At 39.6% G+C, this 22,465-nt stretch overlaps 1 protein-coding gene across 1 annotated transcript; it reads left to right on the forward strand.

Annotated features, from left to right (window-relative positions):
- Positions 1-805: 805 nt before the first annotated feature.
- Positions 806-22,148, forward strand: LOC139721965 (uncharacterized). Its single transcript, XM_071633289.1, has 17 exons — positions 806-881; positions 936-1,145; positions 1,736-2,376; positions 2,859-3,076; positions 3,907-4,075; positions 5,107-5,192; positions 7,669-7,902; positions 8,564-8,714; positions 9,654-9,687; positions 10,340-10,398; positions 10,960-11,051; positions 11,766-11,862; positions 13,632-13,733; positions 14,946-16,040; positions 16,816-17,055; positions 20,632-20,704; positions 21,347-22,148. Exons 1-17 carry the CDS (start codon positions 806-808, stop codon positions 21,442-21,444), a joined length of 3,675 nt encoding a protein of 1,224 aa, XP_071489390.1. The 3' UTR covers positions 21,445-22,148.
- The last annotated feature ends 317 nt before the right edge of the window (positions 22,149-22,465 follow it).

Consider the following 22,465-nt stretch of genomic DNA (forward strand, 5'->3'; position numbering starts at 1 on the left):
TGATATCACAACCATTTTGTTTGAGTTTACTCCGCTCACAAATAATTTTAGAGCCATGCAACCGGATGCTTTTTCCCATTTCTTAAGTGAGGTATACACAACATGATGTTGCTGCAGGTTTTCAGTCATTGTTGGGTTTCTAATTACATTCTATTCTGTTCGAATGAGAACAAGCCTGATTTTACGATCTGTCTTGTTTGCAAATTAACTGGGTGCGCTTCTATAGGGATCGAGGGGCACAGGGTTACTTCAAATAAGCCGCATTCGACTGCTCCTGATCCATACAGGTTGCCTATCCATCGCTGTGAGAAGGTGCTGTAGCAGCTGTGGAATGAATTTGTGGCAGAACCCTTGGGATCCCTATGTTTTTGTCTGTTTGTTTTTCTCTTTTGGTAACCTTTTTTCAAGCAAAAAAAAAGGGGGGGAGAGAGACTGATCTTTCTATAAAAGACCACAAGTCTTCGACTCATTCGTTCACATCGTTGTTGTTTTTTCATATCTCTCGGGGGTAATATGAAACGCCAACTGTGCACCGAAATGATTACACCCAAAACATCGCATTTGCTCTACACTGCCACATGACTCACGTGCAAAATGAATGAACTGCTGCAGGTGACCGCACTCGCTCGCTCAGCTCTCCACTGCGCTCGCTGCGCTCTGCACTGCCTGCTGCCTAGCTTTCTCTGCGCTCTGCATGCTATGCACTTGTTTGTCCATATTTTCTACAGCTGACGCGCATGAAAGTGACAGAAGGCAGGTCTGAACCTGATCGACGACGGTGACATGGCGGCATGAAAACAACAAGATGCCAAAACGCGCTGTAAAGAAACGCTCAGTGGAACAATCTACCAAAATAACAGAATATCTCACGATTAAACCGAGTGGAGATGAGCAGATTCAGGAAGGCCGAGGCAAAGAGACCCAATCATTGTCAGGCGCGAGCGGCGTGGACGTTGCTGCAAAGCCGGTCTCGAGTTCGATGATGTCCAGCAGGACGGTGAATCCAGGCGAGGGCAAACATGCGTCGACATCATCAAAATTTACGAGCTCCATACCTTTACTTCAAGAGAAATTACAGAGCATCTTCAAACACACTGGATTCAAATCGGGCCTTCAGAAGAAGGCCTCGGAAGAGGTGTACAAAGGTATAAAAACATTTGAATTAAATTATTGTTGAAATTTTCATTTGCAGTCACTAACCCGATAATGATATATTAGACTCAAAGTCAAAGATCTAAACATGTATGAGAAGAAATTTGTTGAACATGAGGATTAATGTTATAGGGCCTATTGCTTAAAGCTTAAATTTACTTAATGAAACATCAAATTGGATACCTGAGTAAATTATCTGTCAAAGAGTTTAAAATGACCAGGAAACATGAAGTACCGTACTTAAAAGAATTCTGGAGTGCTCTATTAAAGGGGGATGAGCACTGGGCATGGCAGTTGATCGATTGTGTAGACTGTCTAACGTTTAAACTAGATTGATTATGGGTACTATATAGATGTCTAGATTATCTAGATGTGAAGATTGATTGCGAGAGACGGAAATGTAACAAGCCTTTGTAGGGCATTCATGTGGATGGAGTTACAGAATAAATGTGATCTTATGTGTGAGTATAAAATACATGATGTCATTTTGATGGGTATACAGAAAATATTACTCTTAGTTTGATACACATAAAACAACAAAAATAATCTTTTGATTAAAAGTTGATTTTTCTGCCAACATTAGGACAGAGAGATGTCTTCATCTCCATGCCAACGGGAGCTGGTAAGTCTCTGTGCTACCAGCTGCCTGCAACCTGCAAGAAAGGCATCACCCTTGTCCTGTCCCCGCTCATTGCCCTCATCGAAGATCAGCTCACCCACCTGGACAAGCTGGGCATCAGGGCAGAGAGTCTCAACTCCAAGATTCCAGCGGCCCAGCGCAAGCTCGTCCTGGCCGACCTCTACAGCAAGAAACCAAAGATCAAGATGCTGTACATCACTCCGGAGACGGCGACCAGCGACAACTTCAAGGCTCTCATGAAGAATTTGGACAGCAGGGGACATTTGGGCAGTTTTATAGTGGACGAGGCACACTGTGTCTCTCAGTGGGGCCACGACTTCCGCCCCTCCTACCTGAAACTTGGTAACCTTCACCGCATGTTCCCCAAAGTACCCTGCGTTGCGCTCACAGCCACTGCTACAGACATGGTGAGGAAGGACATCCTACAGCAGCTCAGCATGGAAGGGCGGGTTGCGGAGTTCAAGGCTAGTTGCTTCAGAGCCAACCTCTTCTATGATGTCATCTTCAAGGATGTCCTCGAAGATCCCATAGACCACCTGAAAGACTTTGGTCTCCGTCTACTCGAAAAGGATGAGAAACTAGGGGTGAGAAAAGTTGACCATTTTTACACTATATGTACCACTATAAGGTGATATTTCATTTTATTCCTTTCCATCAATCTTTATCAAACATCAAACGTACGAACTTACGACAGATAAACACTTAAATGTTGTTTTGTTTTTTTCAATATCTTGTAGGAGCTAGAAACTGCACGAAGCAAACTTGCTCATGGTTATTTGCTTGTAGCAATTTTAACAAGTATTTGGATAGACATATCTCTTCTTCATGAGCAGTGTTGTTTTGGTTTCTGTGAAGAATCCATTTCCATTTGTATTCTGCCACCAACAAACATTGTTGTTCAACTCATATTGCTGAAAGATTCACAAACTAAACCATATAATTTTGCAAAGAATGACTTTATGCTGCTATTGTGCCGAGTAACAAATATAGTGAGATATAAATACATAAGTTCAGTTCAGTTGTTGGACTAGCTGTAAATCAGTATGAATTTTCAAAACATTGTCAGAATACTTCAGGCTGTGGAATTGTTTACTGCCGGACAAGAGATGCCTGTGTGACAGTGGCAGCAAGCCTCTCACGTCGTGGACTGACAGCCAAGGCATACCACGGCGGCATGAAGGGTGCGGACAGGACCTCTGTGCAGGAGGAATGGATGAGTGGAAAGATCAAAGTCATCGTGGCTACCATCAGCTTTGGCATGGGAGTAGACAAGGCAACAGTCAGGTGAATGTATGATCCACTTTGGAGTCAGCTCATGTCCACACGGTTACAAAGTAATTTTCTTTTTTCTCAGTTGGTTAGGCACTTACTGTACCCTTTTTTCAAAGTGACATAGTGTATAGGCTTGCCAGATGTAACAGTTTATGGAATTTATCGATCTTGTTCAAACAAAGGATAACTTCCGTAGACCAGGTGACTAGAATGGTCTGTCAATTAACACCTGGGAAAGGATTCATTTCATTATTTTGCATGGATGTATCAACAATCTCTTTCCATTGATATTGCCAAATACCACTTTTGCTGTCAGGTGGTTTTGCAGGCAAGCACCATCTATAATGATTACTTGAATAGTTTCACATTCCAGATCTCATTGGATTTATAAAAACTAACAAGCCATGTTGGTAGGAATGACCATTTTCTGCTCATGCGCAAAGTGGAACCCCAAACTGGCTTACTGTCTCCCTTCTTGTAGTATTGAACAAATTAAGATGTTGCTTCCTGGAGATAGTAGCATCACATTTATTCGAGACTTAGCACACCTAATTCCCATGGGCAATAAGTTAATGATTTTACTTAGAATTGATAGGTCAAGAGAGACATTAGAGAAATGACAGTGGAAATATGTCAAAGGAATATGTACCAAGAATAAGAAGATCTATGCATTTTACAGGGAATCTTGATTGTTAATGTTTTGTGGTTTCACCATGTGGTGATGGTCATACCAAGTAGTGCAACGTACAATGGATGGGTCATCTGTTATCTCAGAACTTGAATTGTTCTGGTTCTCTACTGTTGCGATGTTGCTGACTTTGAATCTACTTTTATTGTCCCAGGTTTGTGGCCCACTTCAACATTCCCAAATCGATGGCCGGATACTACCAGGAATCCGGACGGGCGGGGAGAGATGGAAATCAGTCAAGATGCCGTCTCTACTACTCCAGACAAGAGAGAAATCAAGTGGCCTTCTTTATCACGCAGGAGATAGCTTGTGCCAAAAGCAAGGTCAGCCTTTCAAAGAATACAAAGAAGACTATCAATAACAAGCCTGGTACCTGATTCAAGTCCCCTGACTGTAGTGGTAGTGCCCCTAGGTAAGGCATGTTATCCCCATTGCCTGGTCCTTTAGAGGGACATCTAAGCTGTCAGTCCTTTTGTTGCTTGCTTTATACAGCATTTGTTGCTTCCTTAGTAGTCGCATGAAATGAATCAATACATTTAACGGAACATTTCCCATTTTATTACCTCAAGGCTCTGACATTATTGCAGATTTTGAAATGAGAATTAAACTTAAGACAGATCCAGACATGAGGCATTTTGAGTGTTCTTGGAGAATCTATCATGGGAAGGATGAGGTGTTTTATGTTCTTTTTTTTCAGAAGATGATAAAAAAATAAGAAAAAGATAATGCCCTTGGCTTTTTTTTTCTCACACAGAATTGTGTGAGGCAAATAGTTTCACAGCCATATAGCCATGTCCATTCTATCAAAGTTCCCATGGGATGCCTCGTTAGATGAATCAATGACATTGCAATACTCATTGTTGTATGAATTTTTGTGTAGTATCTATGAAGTTCTTGCTGATCTGTTACTATTGACTCATCGCATCCATAGAGAAATATCTACACTGTACTAAACTTGAGTGAAATGAAGTGAAAATACTTTTTATTTATCACGATTTGTTTTTATGCAGTTACTTAAGAAGCAGTAAGAGTGTTTGTAAGCAAGTAACCACAGGTCTGATGGCTTGTAGTCCCCTCTGAATGGCTAGGATAAAGTTCATTTCCTGAAGGGTCCAATCATTGAAGCCAGGGGGCTCAAACCAGGGATTTCATGATTGATAGTCCATGGGCTTATTACCACTGCACCGTAACAACCCCTTGGTGTCTTATCCTATGAATTTCTCCTTAACTCTGTGTTTTGTAGGTGCTGGTCCTCAGCTTTGCTGGAGTCTTATTCCATGTCATCATCAGGCATGTCTGACATCTTTTGTAAAGCTCTGTGACATTTTCTTTTTCTCCTTCCTTCATTTTGCAGAAAGAAAAATCAGGAAGTTCAGCTCCAGTCAGTAAATCATCCATGAAGAGCTTTGAAGCACTCGTCAAATTCTGTGAGGAAGCAAAGTAAGGCAGCTACAGCAGGCAGCTTTTTTAAACTGAAAGCGACACTATTTTCATTCTTTATTTGATGGTGGAATGGTTGAATGGTAAGGGCGAGATTAAGCAAAATGTCTTGGTCTAATGCATTTTTGTTGGTTGGTCGGTACATTGGTTAGTGCGTTGGTCCATGGAAAATCTCACAGAAAAATTGACATCCAGTTTTTGTTTTTTTTTAGTTTTGAGCATTCTCAATGAATCATGGTATAAACTACAACTTGCAGTGGAGTTGTGTTAAAGGCGCATAGTCCCGGTAGTGTAGAGAGTGCTGTTGATGATACTACAGATCACCGTTATCATGATACGAAGATTGCCGAAGTTGAGCTGTCATCAAGAGTAAAGCACGTAGGTGTTGCTAGGTAACATTGCCTTTTTAGCTCACCTGAGCCAAAGGCTCAAGTGAGCTATTGCGATCGCTCTTTGTCCGGCGTCCGTCGTGCGTCGTGCGTCGTCCGTCGTGCGTACACTTTTTACATTTTCATCTTCTTCTTGAGAACCCCATGACCGATTTTCACCAAACTTGGCAGGTAGCATCCCTATTGGAATAGGATCTCAATTTCTTCAAATGGGCACCATGGCCCACTTGGGGGGCCCCAGGGGGGCCCAAACACCCTAAAATTAAGGAATCTTTAAAAATCTTCTTCTCTAGAACCAGAAGTGATAGAGCTTAATTGATACTCTGAGTAGGTACATTGATGACTGTAGTTTCAAGTTTGTTCATGGGGGAATCAGGGGTGCCCCCGTTGGGACCCAGGGGAAGGGGGTGGGGAGGGGTCCTAATGGGGCCTAAATTGTACATTTTCATCTTCACTTTGAGATCGCCATGTCTGATTTTCACCAAACTTGGTAGGTAGCATCCCTAGGGGGATAGGATCTCAATTCCTTCAAATGGGCACCATGTCCCTCTTGGGGGGGTCCCTAGGGGGCCCACCCCCCCCCCCACATTAAGGAATATTTAAAATCTTCTGCTCTAGAACTAGAAATGATAAAGCAAAGTTAATACCATGAGTTTGTACATTGATGACTTTAGTTCCAAGTTTGTTAATTGCAGATCCAGGGCTGCCTGCCCCCCCCCCCCCCCCCCCCCCGAGTTGAGGGGGGGGGGGGGGGGGGGGAGGGATCCATATGCAGACCTAAAGTTTCCAATGTTCTCAGGTAAGATTGTGCAAGAATGCGTGGAAGGTGAAATTGCGATACTCATTTGAGCGCGTGACCCGCGGGTCTCTTGTTTGTCTTCTCTGCGCGTCACGCAGTCTGTAGTGATGCCAGGAAGCGTGCTTATGTGCTTCTTAGTATGACATCACAAAAGAAGTTTGCTAAGCTGCCATCCCCCTCAGCCAAATCATGAGCCGAACTGTGATTGGACCACTGACTACGGTGGATCGGACTTCTTCGGACACGGGGAAATGGACCAAAGCGTCAGCGCTAAAGAGGAGTAGAACGCGTAGGTCTCTATAGGAAACTTGCGTCATGCGCCCGCGTATGCATTTTACTAAACCACTGGGACCATGTGCCTTTAAAGTTTGAAATCACTGTGACTTGGTACTTGTGACAACTGTAAAGATTCTCTGAAGTGCAACCACAAGACATTGTGCTTTGCTATGAGTGCACATACATTTTGTTTCAATCATTTCTTCATCTAGAATTTGCTCCAGTCAATGGTAAAGTGACATCTGTTTGACAAAGATTTTTTGCACTCTTTTGCAAGGAAGCACCCTTGAAAAAGTATTAACAACAAAACCATAATATGTCATCCAGGGAAATGTGTCGCTCTGTGTGTCCTTCGCATAATAGCTATATATTGCTGAATACATGAATGTTCGAACTATTCATGATAGCACGATCGTTATTGTCCTTGGCTTCAAAAAAAGAAAAGAAAAAAGGAACGGCTTGTGTAGACTCTCTCGATGAATCAACAACTTAGCAGGTACTAGTACTGGCATAATGAAGGACCTCTAATGTGTTCAGATACAAGTGTTCCAAGACACTTGTATATTTGGCAGTTTACTACCGTGGCAACCACTTTATGGCTGGAAACTTTCCCCTGACAAAGATATATGACGAAGGTGTTAGTCACCTATTTATAAACAGATCAAACTTTTCAAAATAGCTTCATTAAAAAGAAAAAGTGACAGACGGAAGTACGAATTGCAATCTGCTGTGAGGCCAAAGGTTCTGTGGTTACACTTTTGTTACCTTGCAAATATTGTAGATAAAATTTGCAGTTGCCAGCAAGATTGAAGTGTTTGAATTTGTCAGTGAAGAGGTTTGCATTTGTTAAAAATCTAACACTAACTGAACTTGGTAAATTTACAACTTGGTCACACTTTGATGGATTACTGAGCGTTGATGAAGAAGTTTGGTAAGTTATTTAAGAAGTCAAGTGGCTTGGCACGTAAAGGGTTACGTATTGCATCGTATGTCTTCTCAATTTCATACATAGTTGCCGACATAGTGTCATTGCCAAGTACTTTGGTGACAAGGCGCCCGAGTGTGCTGGGATGTGTGATGTCTGCAAGACGCCAGATGTCGTCAAGAAGCGATTGGATGAGTTGCAACGTGGGATACTCGGAGGGGATGCCAGAAAGAATCACATGGGGCGTACATACATTGAGAAGAGACCCCTGAACCAGCATGATGATGAATTATATGGCGGAGGCAAATTTGGAAGAGACACGTAAGCATACTCCTTCTATATCATATTTAACATAAGATTTTTTAACCACACAGTTGCCACTGTTTAATAGGGGCACTTGAAAATTAGAAACTACTTTAATGGGACATTGTCACAACATTATTTCCAAGACAGCTACAGGGTATTGGAATGATGATAATTGTTATGGAAAGTATTTATCCCAAAAGGGATAACTATCAAAAATTGGGACAAAAACAAAACAAAACTGAAATATGTGTGAACGATTAGCTCCAAATTACATCGCATACATGTCGAGTAAGTGTTTATGCTAAGTTTGTCATTCTTTTTTTTTAATTTCACCAGCCAACTTAGTGAGGGTTTTTTCACTGAACTTGCTTTGAGTTGTAATTTGTTTTAACCCATTGAGGACGAGTCCCTGAGTACTCGGGCAGGTGTCTATGGGAAATGCGTGTTGTAGCAAAATCAGTCCATCCTCAATGGACTAAAAGTGTGGTTGTGTGATGTTGTGGACTGCCACCAACCAGCACTAAAGCTATCGGATATATTATTTTTTTCTTTTGAATAACTTAAATGAGTTGTATACAAGATCAAGGTGTCTGAGACATTAAAAGGAACTGTAGTTGCAGACCAATTTTTGTTCCCATTTCATCCAGACATGAGTCATTCACATATCTATCTACAGAACATACGTTGGTAAAAAGCGCAGGCCGACAGACTGGTCAGATGATGATGACTTCAACTCTGACGACAGTGATGACGATGACCGAGACAATGAACAGAGAAAAGCCGCCATGAAACAACTCATTCAAGACCAGTTCAGCAAGAGAAGAAAGGTAAAACAATGTCACTCAGAGGACAGACTGCACCACTTCTTTTAGGTTCATCGCTCTTTAAATTAATACATGCATGCTCATTTCATTAACCTCCCAGCAGCTACCACTACCTTAACCTTTATGTCAATTATTAACATAGTTGAAGCAAGGCCAAACATATCCTATAGTGTTTTGTAAAAGCAAGGTGGTTTTATTTCCTTGAATGTTACTATTTGATTGATATTTGTGAAATTAAAACCTAGCCAAATATTGTCTCCCATAACACAGATGCAATGTATCTCCAATGTTGGAAACATCTAACTTTGATTTTTGAAAAAGGACAATGCATATATCTCATGTGCACTGCAGTCCTTGCCTTCAGAGCGGTCATGAAATTGTCTGTCATGTCCCAATTCGTGAGATGGGTCTGTAAACAGCAATTCTTTTAGAAGTAAGTGCCTAAAATTAGAAATCAGGTTTTCTGTCCAAAAAATCGCATTAGAGAATTGATGGAAAATGTGGGGATGGCAAATGGGCAATGTGGCTGAGTGAGAGAAGTAGTGAATTCCAGTCTACATGTTACAAAAAGGAATTTTTCTCATTTGCATGAGTTTTTGAGCAGGCATGTGACCTGAACAGATAGATCTCTCACATTTCACCTCTGTGACGCTGAGTATGTGTCACTCCTGGGCAGAGACAAATGGATTTTAGGTCTTCTTTGTTTGTTTTTCTTTAATTCTACGTAGGTTTAACATTTGTAATGAGGTGATAATGATAATGATAACGAATAACACTTATATAGGGCTTAATACTGATGTTTCTAAGTGCATAAGGTGTATGTGTATAATTATGACAAAGATTCAAAAAGGTGACTGAGGTCTTGATGATGATGATGCAAAGTTGTTTTATTAGTCAATGTGCAATGAGTAGGGCTGCATTTGATCATTGTCATTTATACAGAAGCAGAGAACAGAAACAACAGCTGAAGTGCCAGGTGAGAACACAAGAAATTTCTGTCAAATAGAGGGAGAGATAGATTTATAACGTAGTCAATGTAGTGTCTCTTCATCAGAGCTTGGATGGGTTTTAATTTAAGATAGTGAAGAGCTTTAATTGTTACATTATTGGTTTTGACTGCATAAGTCTCCCACACCTCTTGTCAAGTATGTAAGTTACCAGGCTAATTTCTGTTACAAGTGCAGAGTGACAAAAAGATGAAACCTGAGGGGATAGCCAAATTAGGAAAACATCAAAGTGGATATAGTTTCATAAAGCTCGCAGACCTCCCAATCATTCTGAATTTGGAGGAAAGAATCTTAATTTTAACTATTTCCAGCTCTTGTTTCAGTAGAAGTTTCCTGTTTTTCTTGATAATTTTACTACACACTCTTATGGAAACTACTCTTTCTTTCCTACTTTTGAGCCAAATCATCCCTGTTTTTCGATCAGGAAGGTTGGGAAGTCTGAGTTCGGATGTTCAAGAGAGCAATAAAGAAATAGAGTGGATTATGGTCAATCAGTCTCATCAGTGTATTCAATGACTGGTGTGCAATTTGTCATTCCACTCATAGAGCCTCCCTATTTGACAATGAAAAGTAGGCTAAGTATTTCTTGTAAATCCTTCACATTCCATCCTTTCATTACAGATGCAAACTGTCTCTTGAAAGATGCCAGTAGTAGCAGATTGGCAGGGCTTACTATCAAGGTAAAAAGTTTGGATATAATAAGTTCGTAAAAAAGGTGTTTTATACGACTAATTCCGTTGGCCTTAAAAAAAAAATGGAGAAGACTTGATTTCATTGACATAAGGGTAGAACAATTCACTGCTACCTTCACTAGGTGCTTTTTGCACAACCACTTGGATCATCTTTGATTATGTGCAGCATTCTCTTCCGTATGAATTTTGTGATGTTGTGTTCTGGTCTACTCATGAAACCTAGAGAAGTTTTAAGACACTCGTGAAGAAGCAAGTGTGATGTATTAGACTAGTCACCAAGTGACCCTGGATGATGAAGTTGCAGACATCAAATCCATGAAAACTGCAAATTGAAGTAATGTGGTTAGGAAATAGGGGAACTGGTATTTGTTCGAAGATAAAGAGTTTTGCGTCTTTTCCGTCAGCAGCTTTCTCAGAGTTTCAGAGCAAGGACAGATGACAGAACGAATTTGACAAACCCTTCCCACAAATGGGATATCTTAGATGAACTCTGAACTTCCATGTTTGATGGATCTGAGGGTGACATACAGTAATGTTTTTGCAATGCAGGTCAGAGAACACTGCATGCAGCTTCTTCAGCAATCACTAGCAGAAAATATTAAAGCTGCATTTCCTGATGAACCCGAGAGACTGCTGAGCAGGTAAGCAGGAATATAATTGATCATCGATAAGATACAGGTTGTAGATGAGGCAGTTGCCACAGCATCTGTGATTTACTCTCAAACCTGTATATACTAGTAGTGACTGCTTGAGGGGAAATGTGATTGCCCATTGACAGGTGCCCACTATAGGCAGGTTGCTGCCAAATTTGATTTTTGTCTTAATTTTTCAAAGATAAATGTTACATGCATGTGTCCCGCACACACATTAGGGGATGCAAGGGATTGTAACACATTAATAAATGTCATGTCATGAAAATTGTTTAGAGCAAAACCTTTGTTCGTTTTTATTATTATTTTTTTACTTTATTTTTGGAATTGGTTAAATCTGTGGTTAGCCTGTAGCAAGGCCTTGCTGGCATTCAGAAATGACATTGCTGGTATAGAAGTGACTTGGGAAGAGTGACAGATAGGGTTAGACCTGGTGTTTGTGGGCCCAGTACAAAATGAAATACTGTAAAACCAGAAACATTCTTGGCATGAAACTTCTGCACATTGTAGCCAACACGTCATCATTAAGAGTTCATCTTATATAGGTTATATTGTATTGCATAATTTTAGTGACTGTATATTTATCAGTTTTATGTTTGATGCAGTTGTGCCACAGTAATCATTGTCTCTTTCCCGAGTCAATATATCTTCAGTGCAGACCTTTCCACAAACACAAACTTTCTGTTTTCATACGACCTTCCACAGAGATGCTAAAGCCCAGTCTTGTGCGATCCGGAGTGAGCATGCTGTGTTTCAGGCAGCCAAATCTAGCAATCTCTACAAGGCTAAAGTGTTCAGTCAGGTAATGTGAATCACCTTCGACTTGAGTAGGATAATTGTTGATATGCACTAAGTTTGACTTGTCCCCATGATACCAGTGTAAAGCTGAAGGCACTAAAGCTTCAAGAATCTGCAAAACAGGGAGAAAAGGCTGTACCATAGTTATGGGAAAACTCGGCCTAGCTGGTAAACTCGGCCACTTGTAATGCGTGCGGGGGCCGAGTTTACCCGCTTGGCCGAGTTTACCCGTAACTACGGTATGATAAGAACTATGATTCTTTTATGCCTCCGCAAACGAAGTGGCCGGAGGCATTATGTTTTCGGGTCGTCCGTCCGTCCGTCCGTCCGTCCGTACGTCCGTGTGGTGGTTTTACATCAAAGTTGGTATGAGGGTATATCCTGGGGGGTTAATACTTTATTTGGATTTTAGGGTCACGGGGTCAAAGGTCAAAGGTCACAGGTTTTGTAAAAAAAAAAAGGTTGAAAATTCATGTTTTTCTCCATATCTCGCAAATGGTGCAAGGTATCTTCATGGAACTTAGTATATATGCTTGTTCCAATGGGCAGTGATTATCTGGGGAAGTTGGGGGTCATGGTTCAAAGGTCAGGGGGTCAAAGGTCAAGGTCAACTCCTCAAAATATCACTACTTTCCTTATATTTATGCAATGCCTGAAGGTTTTTTTTTTGTTTTTTTTTTAACTTGATGTATACATGTATTACCCAATATATATTCTGTGGGAAGTTTCTTGCCAAAAGGTCAAAGGTCAAGTGAACGTGCTGAATTACACTTTTTCCTCCATATCTCAAAAGTAACTCAATGTATCATCATGAAACTTACATATTTATGCATGTTCAACCTAACAGTAATTCTCTTTGGAACTGTGAGGTCAAAGGTCAAAGGCCAGGTTTAGATAATGCTATTTTCCCATTTGATACTGAAATTATACTTTTTCTCAATACCTTGAAAATTACTCAATGCATAAACTTATAAAAGGGTCAAAAGTCAAGTAAAAATCGTCAGTTCCCCAAATACCTGCACTCTGACATATTAATCATTCATCCAATTGAACCTAGTTCTAGGAAAGTGAACATTCAGCACATTTGTGTCAAACCTGTCTTTTTAATATTTTGCCAATTGTGTGAAACTGTCATCACACATTGTCAAGACATTGTGCTATAGACCTATTAGGAGAACCATGCATTATGGCGGAGGCATATCAGTCGCCGTAGCGATATATCTAGTTTTTGTTTTTTTTAGTTAACTGAATGCTTAATATCTGAACTACCTCAAGTCTGAATTCAGTGTCGTAGAAAGCTCTGCAATCAAAAATTTTGTAAGTTTTTATAAAGCATTGTGTTGTGATGTTTTGAATTGACTTAAAACATTTAAATGCTTAAACTCCTGTGCACTTGACTACTTTTACACTTCGGGGCTGATTTTACCAAAGCTGTGTTTTTCTGGTAGCCTACTTTATTTTCTGATTCTGTCTTAGGTCTTAAGAAACAAAGTAAGCATGATGTATAAAACCTCAGACTCTGGAATATTGAAAACCATCAAAATTACCAGGAAACTGCCAAATATGAAGAAAAAGAAGCCTATCCAAAAATCAGTACTCTGATTTGATGTGACCCAGATAGACTCTAACAAATAGGAGATGGTATATTACATAATGAATATTATATAATGTAATATGCACTTGTGTAATAGATATTAGTTTTCATGAAAATTCGTTTTTAAGTGTTGGTGTTGATGATTTCATATTCTGATGTTTTTACCTGTACTCTCATAGGTCAGGGAGATCAAGAAGATGACGACAGAGTCCAGGTTACATGAACTGTTGTTAAATCATGCGAGTGACGACGATTGTGACACAGCAATGTCCAATCACAAGGTGAGCCATATCTGTTTTTTATTTCATTAAGGAAGGTGCTACAAAATTGTACATAAGTGCTTGAGAAAAATTGCTTGCCCGTATTGGGCTAGCAAAAAGTTTTGAAGCCAACTTTTCTTGATTCCCCTCCCCCCCCCCCCCCTTCAAACCCACAAAGTCAATTATAGAGAAGACCAAAAGATAATGACTGTTTAGTGATGCAATGCACTTTAATTTCATTGCAGCAACTTTCCAACACTTAACATGAAGAAACCCCAGTGCAATGCAACACCAACACAAGTTTTGACTCCAATGTGTTTAAGCATGCGAATCAATGTGTGCTGTTTATTCAGATGATAGTGTTCTTTCAAGCCCTTGACGTACAAGTGAATATCTATATCATTTTCTTATGCTTTTGGACTTTCTTTTCCTGCTAGTAAAATTCATGTTTGGGCAAGTGTTCTGCCACAATTTGAAAATCTGCTTGCCTGAGTAGGCAAGTGGTTTAAGAAAAAAAGTTATGTTACATGTAAGTTTCTTTCATCATCAACTTGGCTGAAATTGGTCTTCTTGATAACATGATCTTCAGGTGTTTTTATGCAAGAAGGAATGATGGAGACAGTGGTTTATGATTGCTTGATGAATTTACAAACTTTAGTGAGGGTCTGTGGTGACCAAGGGCATATATGTTGAACTTTTTCCACTTTCTAGACATACTTACCAACATTTTGAAGTGCTAAAGTGGTAGATTTGCGAAGAAGTGCAGTGACCGAGCCCGAGGGCACTTTGCATGCGGGGGAGGGTGTAGGATTGGGTGTCCCCTCCCACGGAGTGGAGTTTTTTGGTTTTCAGCTTCAAAATATGTGATTTGGTGCATGAACATAATATTCTAGCTGTTTTCGAGAGAATCAATGCACAAGGAAGGGGAATTGTGACTTTCATTTGATTTTATGGCAGGCTTGCTACAAAATTGGTATACCTTAAGAGTAAAAAATCAGTAGCTGGCTAAAATCTCTAGAAAGCGGAAGTCTACCCTCCATATCGGTAGAGTTAGCAAGTATGTCTAGAAAACAGAAGACTAAGCCAAAATGAATTACAAACAAATGCAGGGAAAATTGAATATGAATGAAAACTTCCATGTAGGTTGTGTTGATGGTAAGTATACTGATACTGTTGAGTGCTGCCAGTTGAATTTAAAGGAAGTGTGTATTGAACTTTTTCTCCTGTTCTCAGGAAACTTCACGCCAGACAGCCAAAGGTCCATCCCTTCCCACTCTGCCAGGATTCTGCTCAGCTGCCTCAATGCTTGCAGCTCAACAACTTCAGGGAGGAGTCTCTTCCTCGGACAAAAAATCTCGGACATCCAAATCTTCTCCATCTGAAGTTGGAGCGCAGAAGTCAAAAGGAGTGACAGGGTTTCCCTCCGGTTTCAGGAAGGCATCAACTTTGCTCCAGTCGCAATCCACTGAGGTCAATGTCTTAAAACCTGCTGAAAATGAGGCAAATGAAGATGCTGCTGGTAGTTCTACTGAATCTGTTGCGCTTTCTTGGGGCGAGAGTGCAGGAATTAATTTCACTGGAGACGTGGGCGAGTGGGAGTCGTCCGCTGTGGAAGGATTTGAAGACGGAGACTGCGATGACAATCAGGGATGCAGCTTCCTCAGCGAGGCGGAGCTTGACGCGGACGAATACCGGTCTGATGATGAAGACAAAGCTGATGACGGAAGCAGACTAAGCGCCAGCTCATGTCATGATGCAAAGCGTGATGGTATCATGGACAACAGTGCTGCTACTAGTAGCACACGAGAAACACGGCAAAGTGAAGAACACGAGAGTGGGCAAAGTGTGGATCAAGCTGTCCCCGTTCTTAATTCATTTCAATTGCAGACAACTAATGTTAACAGCTTGACTTCTGACAACACTGGTGAAGATTGCCGGGCTTCTGATGAAAGAATGCTTGTGATTGACGAAAGGGAGATAGATTCTGGAGCTGGCATTAAGTCGTCAAGTTGTCGAGGCGAGAGGAATTCCCAGAAATTCATAAATGAGGATGAGCGTTCTGGAATTAGTTTGCCGACACCACATGGCACAGCTGCAGTCTGGTCTTCGTGCACTCCCTGCAGTGATACAGTGACAGATGATAACTGCAGTGATGCTAAAGTTGATGAGGGAGACCATGTGGATGACTTGCACATGAGAAATTCAAAGGAAGAAAGACTTCTGAATCATGCATCATGCTCAACTTCAACTAGTTCCACAATGGACACATCTGATATCAAACCAACTGCTGTGGATGTTACCCTAGAGGCCTCCAGTACACAAAATCATGTAAGTTGCCATACACTTCCCATTGAGATGCAATGCAGTAAACCAAGACTTTTTAAACATGCAAAATGCTGTTAAGACTAAATTCTACATCTTTTTAACCGCATTTTCATCAGGCATGCATATTTCTTTCTCAACATGTAAGCTGATTACCCTTGAAAAGAAGGTTAAGTCAATTTTAAAGCACAGGATATCTTGATATTTTACTTCTAACTGCTTAGGTCCAGAAGTTGCATACACTTTTTGGTACTATTTCTTTAACAACTGTATATCTCTTGTACATTAGTTTCTTTAAATTATCCTATTATCTCTTTAAATGGTTTAATTACTTGCAGTAAACTATTTTTTTTTCCAGTATAGAGGTATCAACACATTGTGTGATTTTCCTCATATGATAGCAAGTAGAAAAAATGATTAAACTGAGAATGTGATAAGATTTGTGATGTAATATTGAACACTGATTTTTTTTGGCAGGGACTCTCTTGAGGCTGAAAGATGAGTTGAGACTTCCATGCATCAAGTAAAATGTGGAACTTTTTGTTTTCAGAGAAAGCATCTATCCCAGTTTTTTACAAAAACAAAACACACACACAATTGCACTTCCCATAGCATTTACAATATTTTTCGAGCATGGTTCAGTCGTCTGTGTTTGGCTTCATGGCATTTTTTTTTTTTTTTTTTTTTTTTTTGGGGGGGGGGGGTCATATCTTTGAATTTCTGTCACAGCTGTTTCTGCCTCATGGTCACTGTGTATCTCCATTTTGCTTGGGTGGTTCAGGTCAAGTCATCTTTAAGTGCCATTAAGTCCGGGTGTATCAGCAACTCGCCAAGCTCAAATGGGGCCAAGAAACGGGTCACCTTTGACCCCCACATCGAGGACAATGAGAGGTCAAAGGGCGAATCGCTGGAAGAGAAGCGAAAAGAGGAGAAGCTGTCTCAAAGCCTACATAAGCTTGCTGCGAATGCGGTCGTCAAGTACCTGACACCATTCTACAAGGACGGAAAATTTGCCAACAAGGTATGGAGAGACCAATTTCTCCCTAACTCATTATGTGCCATGTTAACACGCACAACTCAAGTTGACAGTGTGTCAAGTTTGCATATATTGCTCAAACGCAGAAACAGCCAAACGGATCCATAAATCGTCAAATGACACAGTATAATGAAAGTGTTAGTCATGACACCATTTCTGTCTCATGTAGCTTGCATTATGCGGTTATTGAATATCAAGTGGTGTTTTGTATTGGATTTTTCAGTAAATTTTTATGCCTCCGCCACGAAGTGGTGCCGGAGGCATTATGTTTTCGGGTTGTCCGTCCGTCCGTCCGTCCGTCCGTCCGTAATGAATTTTGTGGACAAGGTAACTATCAAAACCTGTTGAGGTATCCTAATGAAACTTGGCTTGTATGTGTATTAGGGGGTGAAGTTGTGCCTATCAACTTTTGGGTGCACGTGCTCAAGGTCAAAGGTCAAAAGGTCAAGGTCAAATATGTAAAATTTCACTATTTCCACCATATCTATGCAATGCCTGAAGATATTTTCTTGAAACTTAGTGTATACATGTATTACCCAATTTAGATTCTCTGGTGAAAGTTTGGGTCATGAGGTCAAAGGTCAAAGGTCAAAAGGTCGAGTAAAAGTATTAAAACTTCTTTTTTTGTCCCCGCCGAACGAGTTCGAGCAGGGGACTATGAAACGGGCTCCGTACGTGTGTGTGTCCGTGTGTCCGTCTGTCCGTCTGTCCGTCCGTGCGTCCGTGTGTGATCAAAATGTTCAAAATGCTACTCCTTCGCCATTTCTAACCCGATTTTGATTCTGTTTGCTTTATATGATAGCACTACATGGGAGCTTTGAAACTTCTACACAGAATTTCAGTTGTGACCTTCGACCTTGACCTTTGACCTATATTGTACATTTTGCTTCAAAATGCTACTCCTTCGCCATTTTTAACCCGATTTTGATTCCGTTTGCTTTATATGATGGCACTAGGTGAGGGCTTCAAAACTTATACACAGAATTTTGACCTTTGACTTCTTTGACCTTTGACCTTGATTTTTGACATATATTGTACATTGCCTACAAAATGCTACTCCTTCGCCATTTCTAACCCGATTTTGATTCCGTTTGCTTTATGTGATGGCACTAGGTGAGGGCTTCAAAACTTCTACACAGAATTTTGACCTTTGACTTCTTTGACCTTTGACCTTGATTTTTGACCTATATTGTACATTTTGCTACAAAATGCTACTCCTTCGCCATTTGTAACCCGATTTCAATTCCATTTGCTTTAAGTGATGGCACTAGGTGAGGGCTTCAAAACTTCTACACAGAATTTTGACCTTTGACTTCTTTGACCTTTGACCTTGATTTTTGACCTGTATTGTACATTTTGCTACCAAATGCTACTCCTTCACCATTTCTAACCCGATTTCGATTCCATTTCCTTTATGTGATGGCACTAGGTGAGGGCTTCAAAACTTCTACACAGAATTTTGACCTTTGACCTTGATTTTTTTACCTATATTGTACATTGGCTACAAAATGCTACTCCTTCGCCATTTCTAACCCGATTTCGATTCCGTTTGCTTTATGTGATTGCACTAGGTGAGGGCTTCAAAACTTCTACATAGAATTTTGACCTTTGACTTCTTTGACCTTGATCTTTTTACCTATATTGTACATTTTGTCACTAAATGCTACTTCCGGCGGGGACATATATTACGCACTGCGTGATTTCTACTTTTCCTTGTTTTCTCTGTAAATTGGAAAATTGTTCAAGGTATCTTCATGGAACATAGTATATACATGTACTGACTGGCAGTGATTATCTAGAGAATGTAGGGTTCATGGGGTCAAAGTTCAGGGGTCAAAGGTCAAGTGCAACACTTCAAAATTTTACCATTTCCCTCATGTTCATGCAATGCCAGCAGGATTTTTTTTTTTTTTTTTTAAACACTTGGTGTATGCATGTGTAACCTAATAGAAATTCTCTGGAGAGTTTTTTTTTTCTTTTCTTTTTTTGCCTCAAAGGTCAAAAGGTCAAAGATCAAGTGAAAGGGCTGAACTAACTTTTTCCTCCATATCTCGGAAGTGGCTCAATTTATCGTGAAACTTTACTGCATATTTATGCATGTTCTACCTGAAAGTGATTATCTTATGAATTTTAGGGTCAAAGGCCAGATGAACATGGTAACAATTTACTATTCAGTACAGAAATCGCTTTTTTTCTCCATACCCGTACCATGAAAATTACTCAGTGCATAAATGTATGAATGGGTCAAAGTCAAGTTAAAGTCCTTTAATCCCCAAATACATGCTCTCCTATTCATCCAATTAAACCAAGGTCAAGGAAGGTGAACATTCAACACATTTGTGACAAACTTGTCATTTCAATATTTTGCCAGTTTTGTGAAGATGTAATCACACATTGTCCACCTGTACTATCTAGACCTATTAGGAGAATCATACATTATGGCGGAGGCATACCAGTCGCCATAGCGACATTTCTAGTCTGTCACTGTTTTGTGTGCGAACATCATGACTGAACACTACGGTATCCACTGGTCATTTAAAAGAATATTAATCATAGATATGTCATAAAATTTACATCATAGCAAAGCATGACATTTTCTCCACAACTTTGCTCATTGCACGCACAGTGTAACAAAAATCTACGAAAAGTTAAATGGATCTGAAAAACAGAATGTTTTCTCAAAGTATGCTTACGTTGCAATTTCAGAATAATGTATTAAAGTAGCACACCAGTGGTTTACACCGTCTCGCATAAAGAGTTACTCCAGTGACATGTGTCATTTTTCCTGTTTACAAGGGTTGCTATGATTAGTCTTTTTTATGTAACAAGTGCTCCAAAGTTGTGTATGCATGATATGCTGCTTCTTCTCTTTTCATGTGGCACAAAATAATGTGCCTGATTGATACTATTAGCTGACTGACTACTGCTAGTCACCTTGGGCAAACCATGGGGGAGGGGAGGGCAGCATCTTCTGCCCATTTTCCTGTGTGCATTTTTGGTGGACCATTTCATCATTGGGTTAGCACCCTGCTCTTTGCCATGAGTGAAAGAAGTGGGATCAGTTCCGTGCATGTGTTGTGACTCTATCACACGTGGAGCCAATTTTATGTCCTAATTTAATCCAAGGGATGGAGTGTTTTGTCCCTACTAGATGAGCTCAGCATGATAATACACAGCTTTGCTCAGCTAGACTCACAGGGACTCAAACCCAAGTCAGCTGATTGCAAAGCAAATATGCTACCGACTGGGCCACCTCATGGCCCCTGCCTGATGCCGATTTCCGTAATCTTTCATAATCTAACTTTCCTTAAATTCATTCATTTAGGAAAATGTTTCAAGTCACCAATTTTGGTTCAGTTTTTAACCACACTTTTTTTAAAGGAATTTCAAACCAGCTTTGCTCTGTATTGATAATGTTCAAGTATATAAAGCATAGATTGTCAATATTTCATTGATGATTCTAACTACTTCCTCATGCATATATTGAGTGATCGCAAATATTCCTTGATGTGAGATTAGATGATGTTCAGTAGTGGACACTATTGATATATTTCTTTACAGGATTTGTTCAAGTCACTGGCTAGATGTTTGTCTCATCAACTTGCAGCCAACAAACTAGTCACGAAAGTCAATGGTAAGAAAGGATTCTTGTTCTTCATCATCTTATTGAAAAGGCATCTATGGCAAAAGTTTTAGGATTTTTGAAATCTAGAATGAATTTTTTTCCTTGTTCAGGTAAAATTAATGAAAAGAAAGGATGTCGAAAGAATGTTGAGATAGAAGTCATTTTCTTTTTTTGAACCAAGTGATTCCTGGTTACCTTGTTTAAACTTGATGATACAATGTCAAAATTAATTCAATGACTTGGAAAGTATTTTATGCATGATGTTTATTTCTTTCAAAATTTTGTTTAATGTAGACAGTATTGAATGTTGAAAGTGTTCATATTTCATGCTACAGTCTGTTACCATCATGGATGCTCCTGACATATTTCAGTCCCAAACAAATGGATAGTTCTCTCCCAAAATATGATGTACAATAACTTTAATACAAAACAGATTTTATATATTTTTTTTAATCAAGCTATCATGTATAAATTAACTGCATATGACATACATATAAAAGGTACAATGATCTTCTTTGAAATAGGACACTTGTGGAATTATTGAATGGATTGTTGCATGTAAAAAAACAACAACAAACAAACAAACCAAAAAAGTCTCTGTTCGATTAGCTTTATTTCTTTTCTGTCTTTGTTGGTGATTAAACTCTGCAGTGAAGAAACATGCCAAAGCAGCTGTTACGGATTATTTCAAGCATCACAGCGAATGTAAGTCAGCCGAGGATCTTCCCCCAGATGTGGAAAAGAGTTGAGTTAAGAAATCACTGTTATTGTATGGTTAGGGTACTAGAATTGGAGTATTATTGAAAAAAATGTTGTGTAACGGGGAGCCTTCTCAAACAATTCTGGCATATTATTCTATTAGCTGCAGGTGGCGGCTGGGTTTAGACTCAAAGTCAAGCTGGGATGTGTTTACATTTTGGATGGTTTCATCAGCCAAAAGACTTTCCTCTTTCCTTTTTCCAGAATTATCTATAGTCATAATGTGCTTATCCAATGACATGGTTAAAAGGAGTCCTGAAGAATTATTTTAACTCCAGTAGTGATTGACTATGTCCCATTTTCAATATACAAGGTACATACATATTGTACTCGCAATGTTGAACTTGAAAAAAAAAAAGTCATACAGGTCTTGTACACCTCAATATTAATCTACAGGTATGAAGCAGTACCATTCTTTCTTTTTTTTTTCTTCATTGTAATGATGTGTATCTGTCTTTAAGATCATTGCTTGTTGCCTGAGGCAGTTTGCAATCAGCGAGTTATTGCAACATATCAAAAATACATTGCTAAATGAACCTTTATCACATGTGTTTTTGTAAAGTGTCATACTTTCCAAACAAATATCACATCTCACTGGTATTCAAAGATAGAGTACTGGTAGTCAGTCTTTTGTCCCTACAACCACATGCCATGTTTATTTGCCATGAAACTGAACAGTAATAAATGAGCTAATTTTTTCCATAACACAGATCATTTTTTATAGACTTTATTTATTTATTGATTGGTTTTTTAAATGGAACACATACTTAAGACCATACTAACTAGATGTATGTATTTCAGCAGGTAATTAGTAATTCCTTTGGCAGTAATTAGGAGCAGGAATTCTATTCATGAGTGATATTTCTGGTTGAATTTTATTTGTTTGACACTGTGACGGAAATATGTTTCTTGAATGACAGGTCGAGAGCAGGTGTTATTTTTTACTTTTGAACTTCCAAAGAAAAATTGCTATGTGTTGACATACATAGGTCCATTCCAATTCTGCCGTTT

This window comes from Diadema antillarum, unplaced genomic scaffold, assembly GCF_040938485.1.
Source record: "Diadema antillarum isolate AM-2024a unplaced genomic scaffold, OU_Dant_1.0 scf00000014, whole genome shotgun sequence".
NCBI lineage: Eukaryota > Metazoa > Echinodermata > Echinoidea > Diadematoida > Diadematidae > Diadema > Diadema antillarum.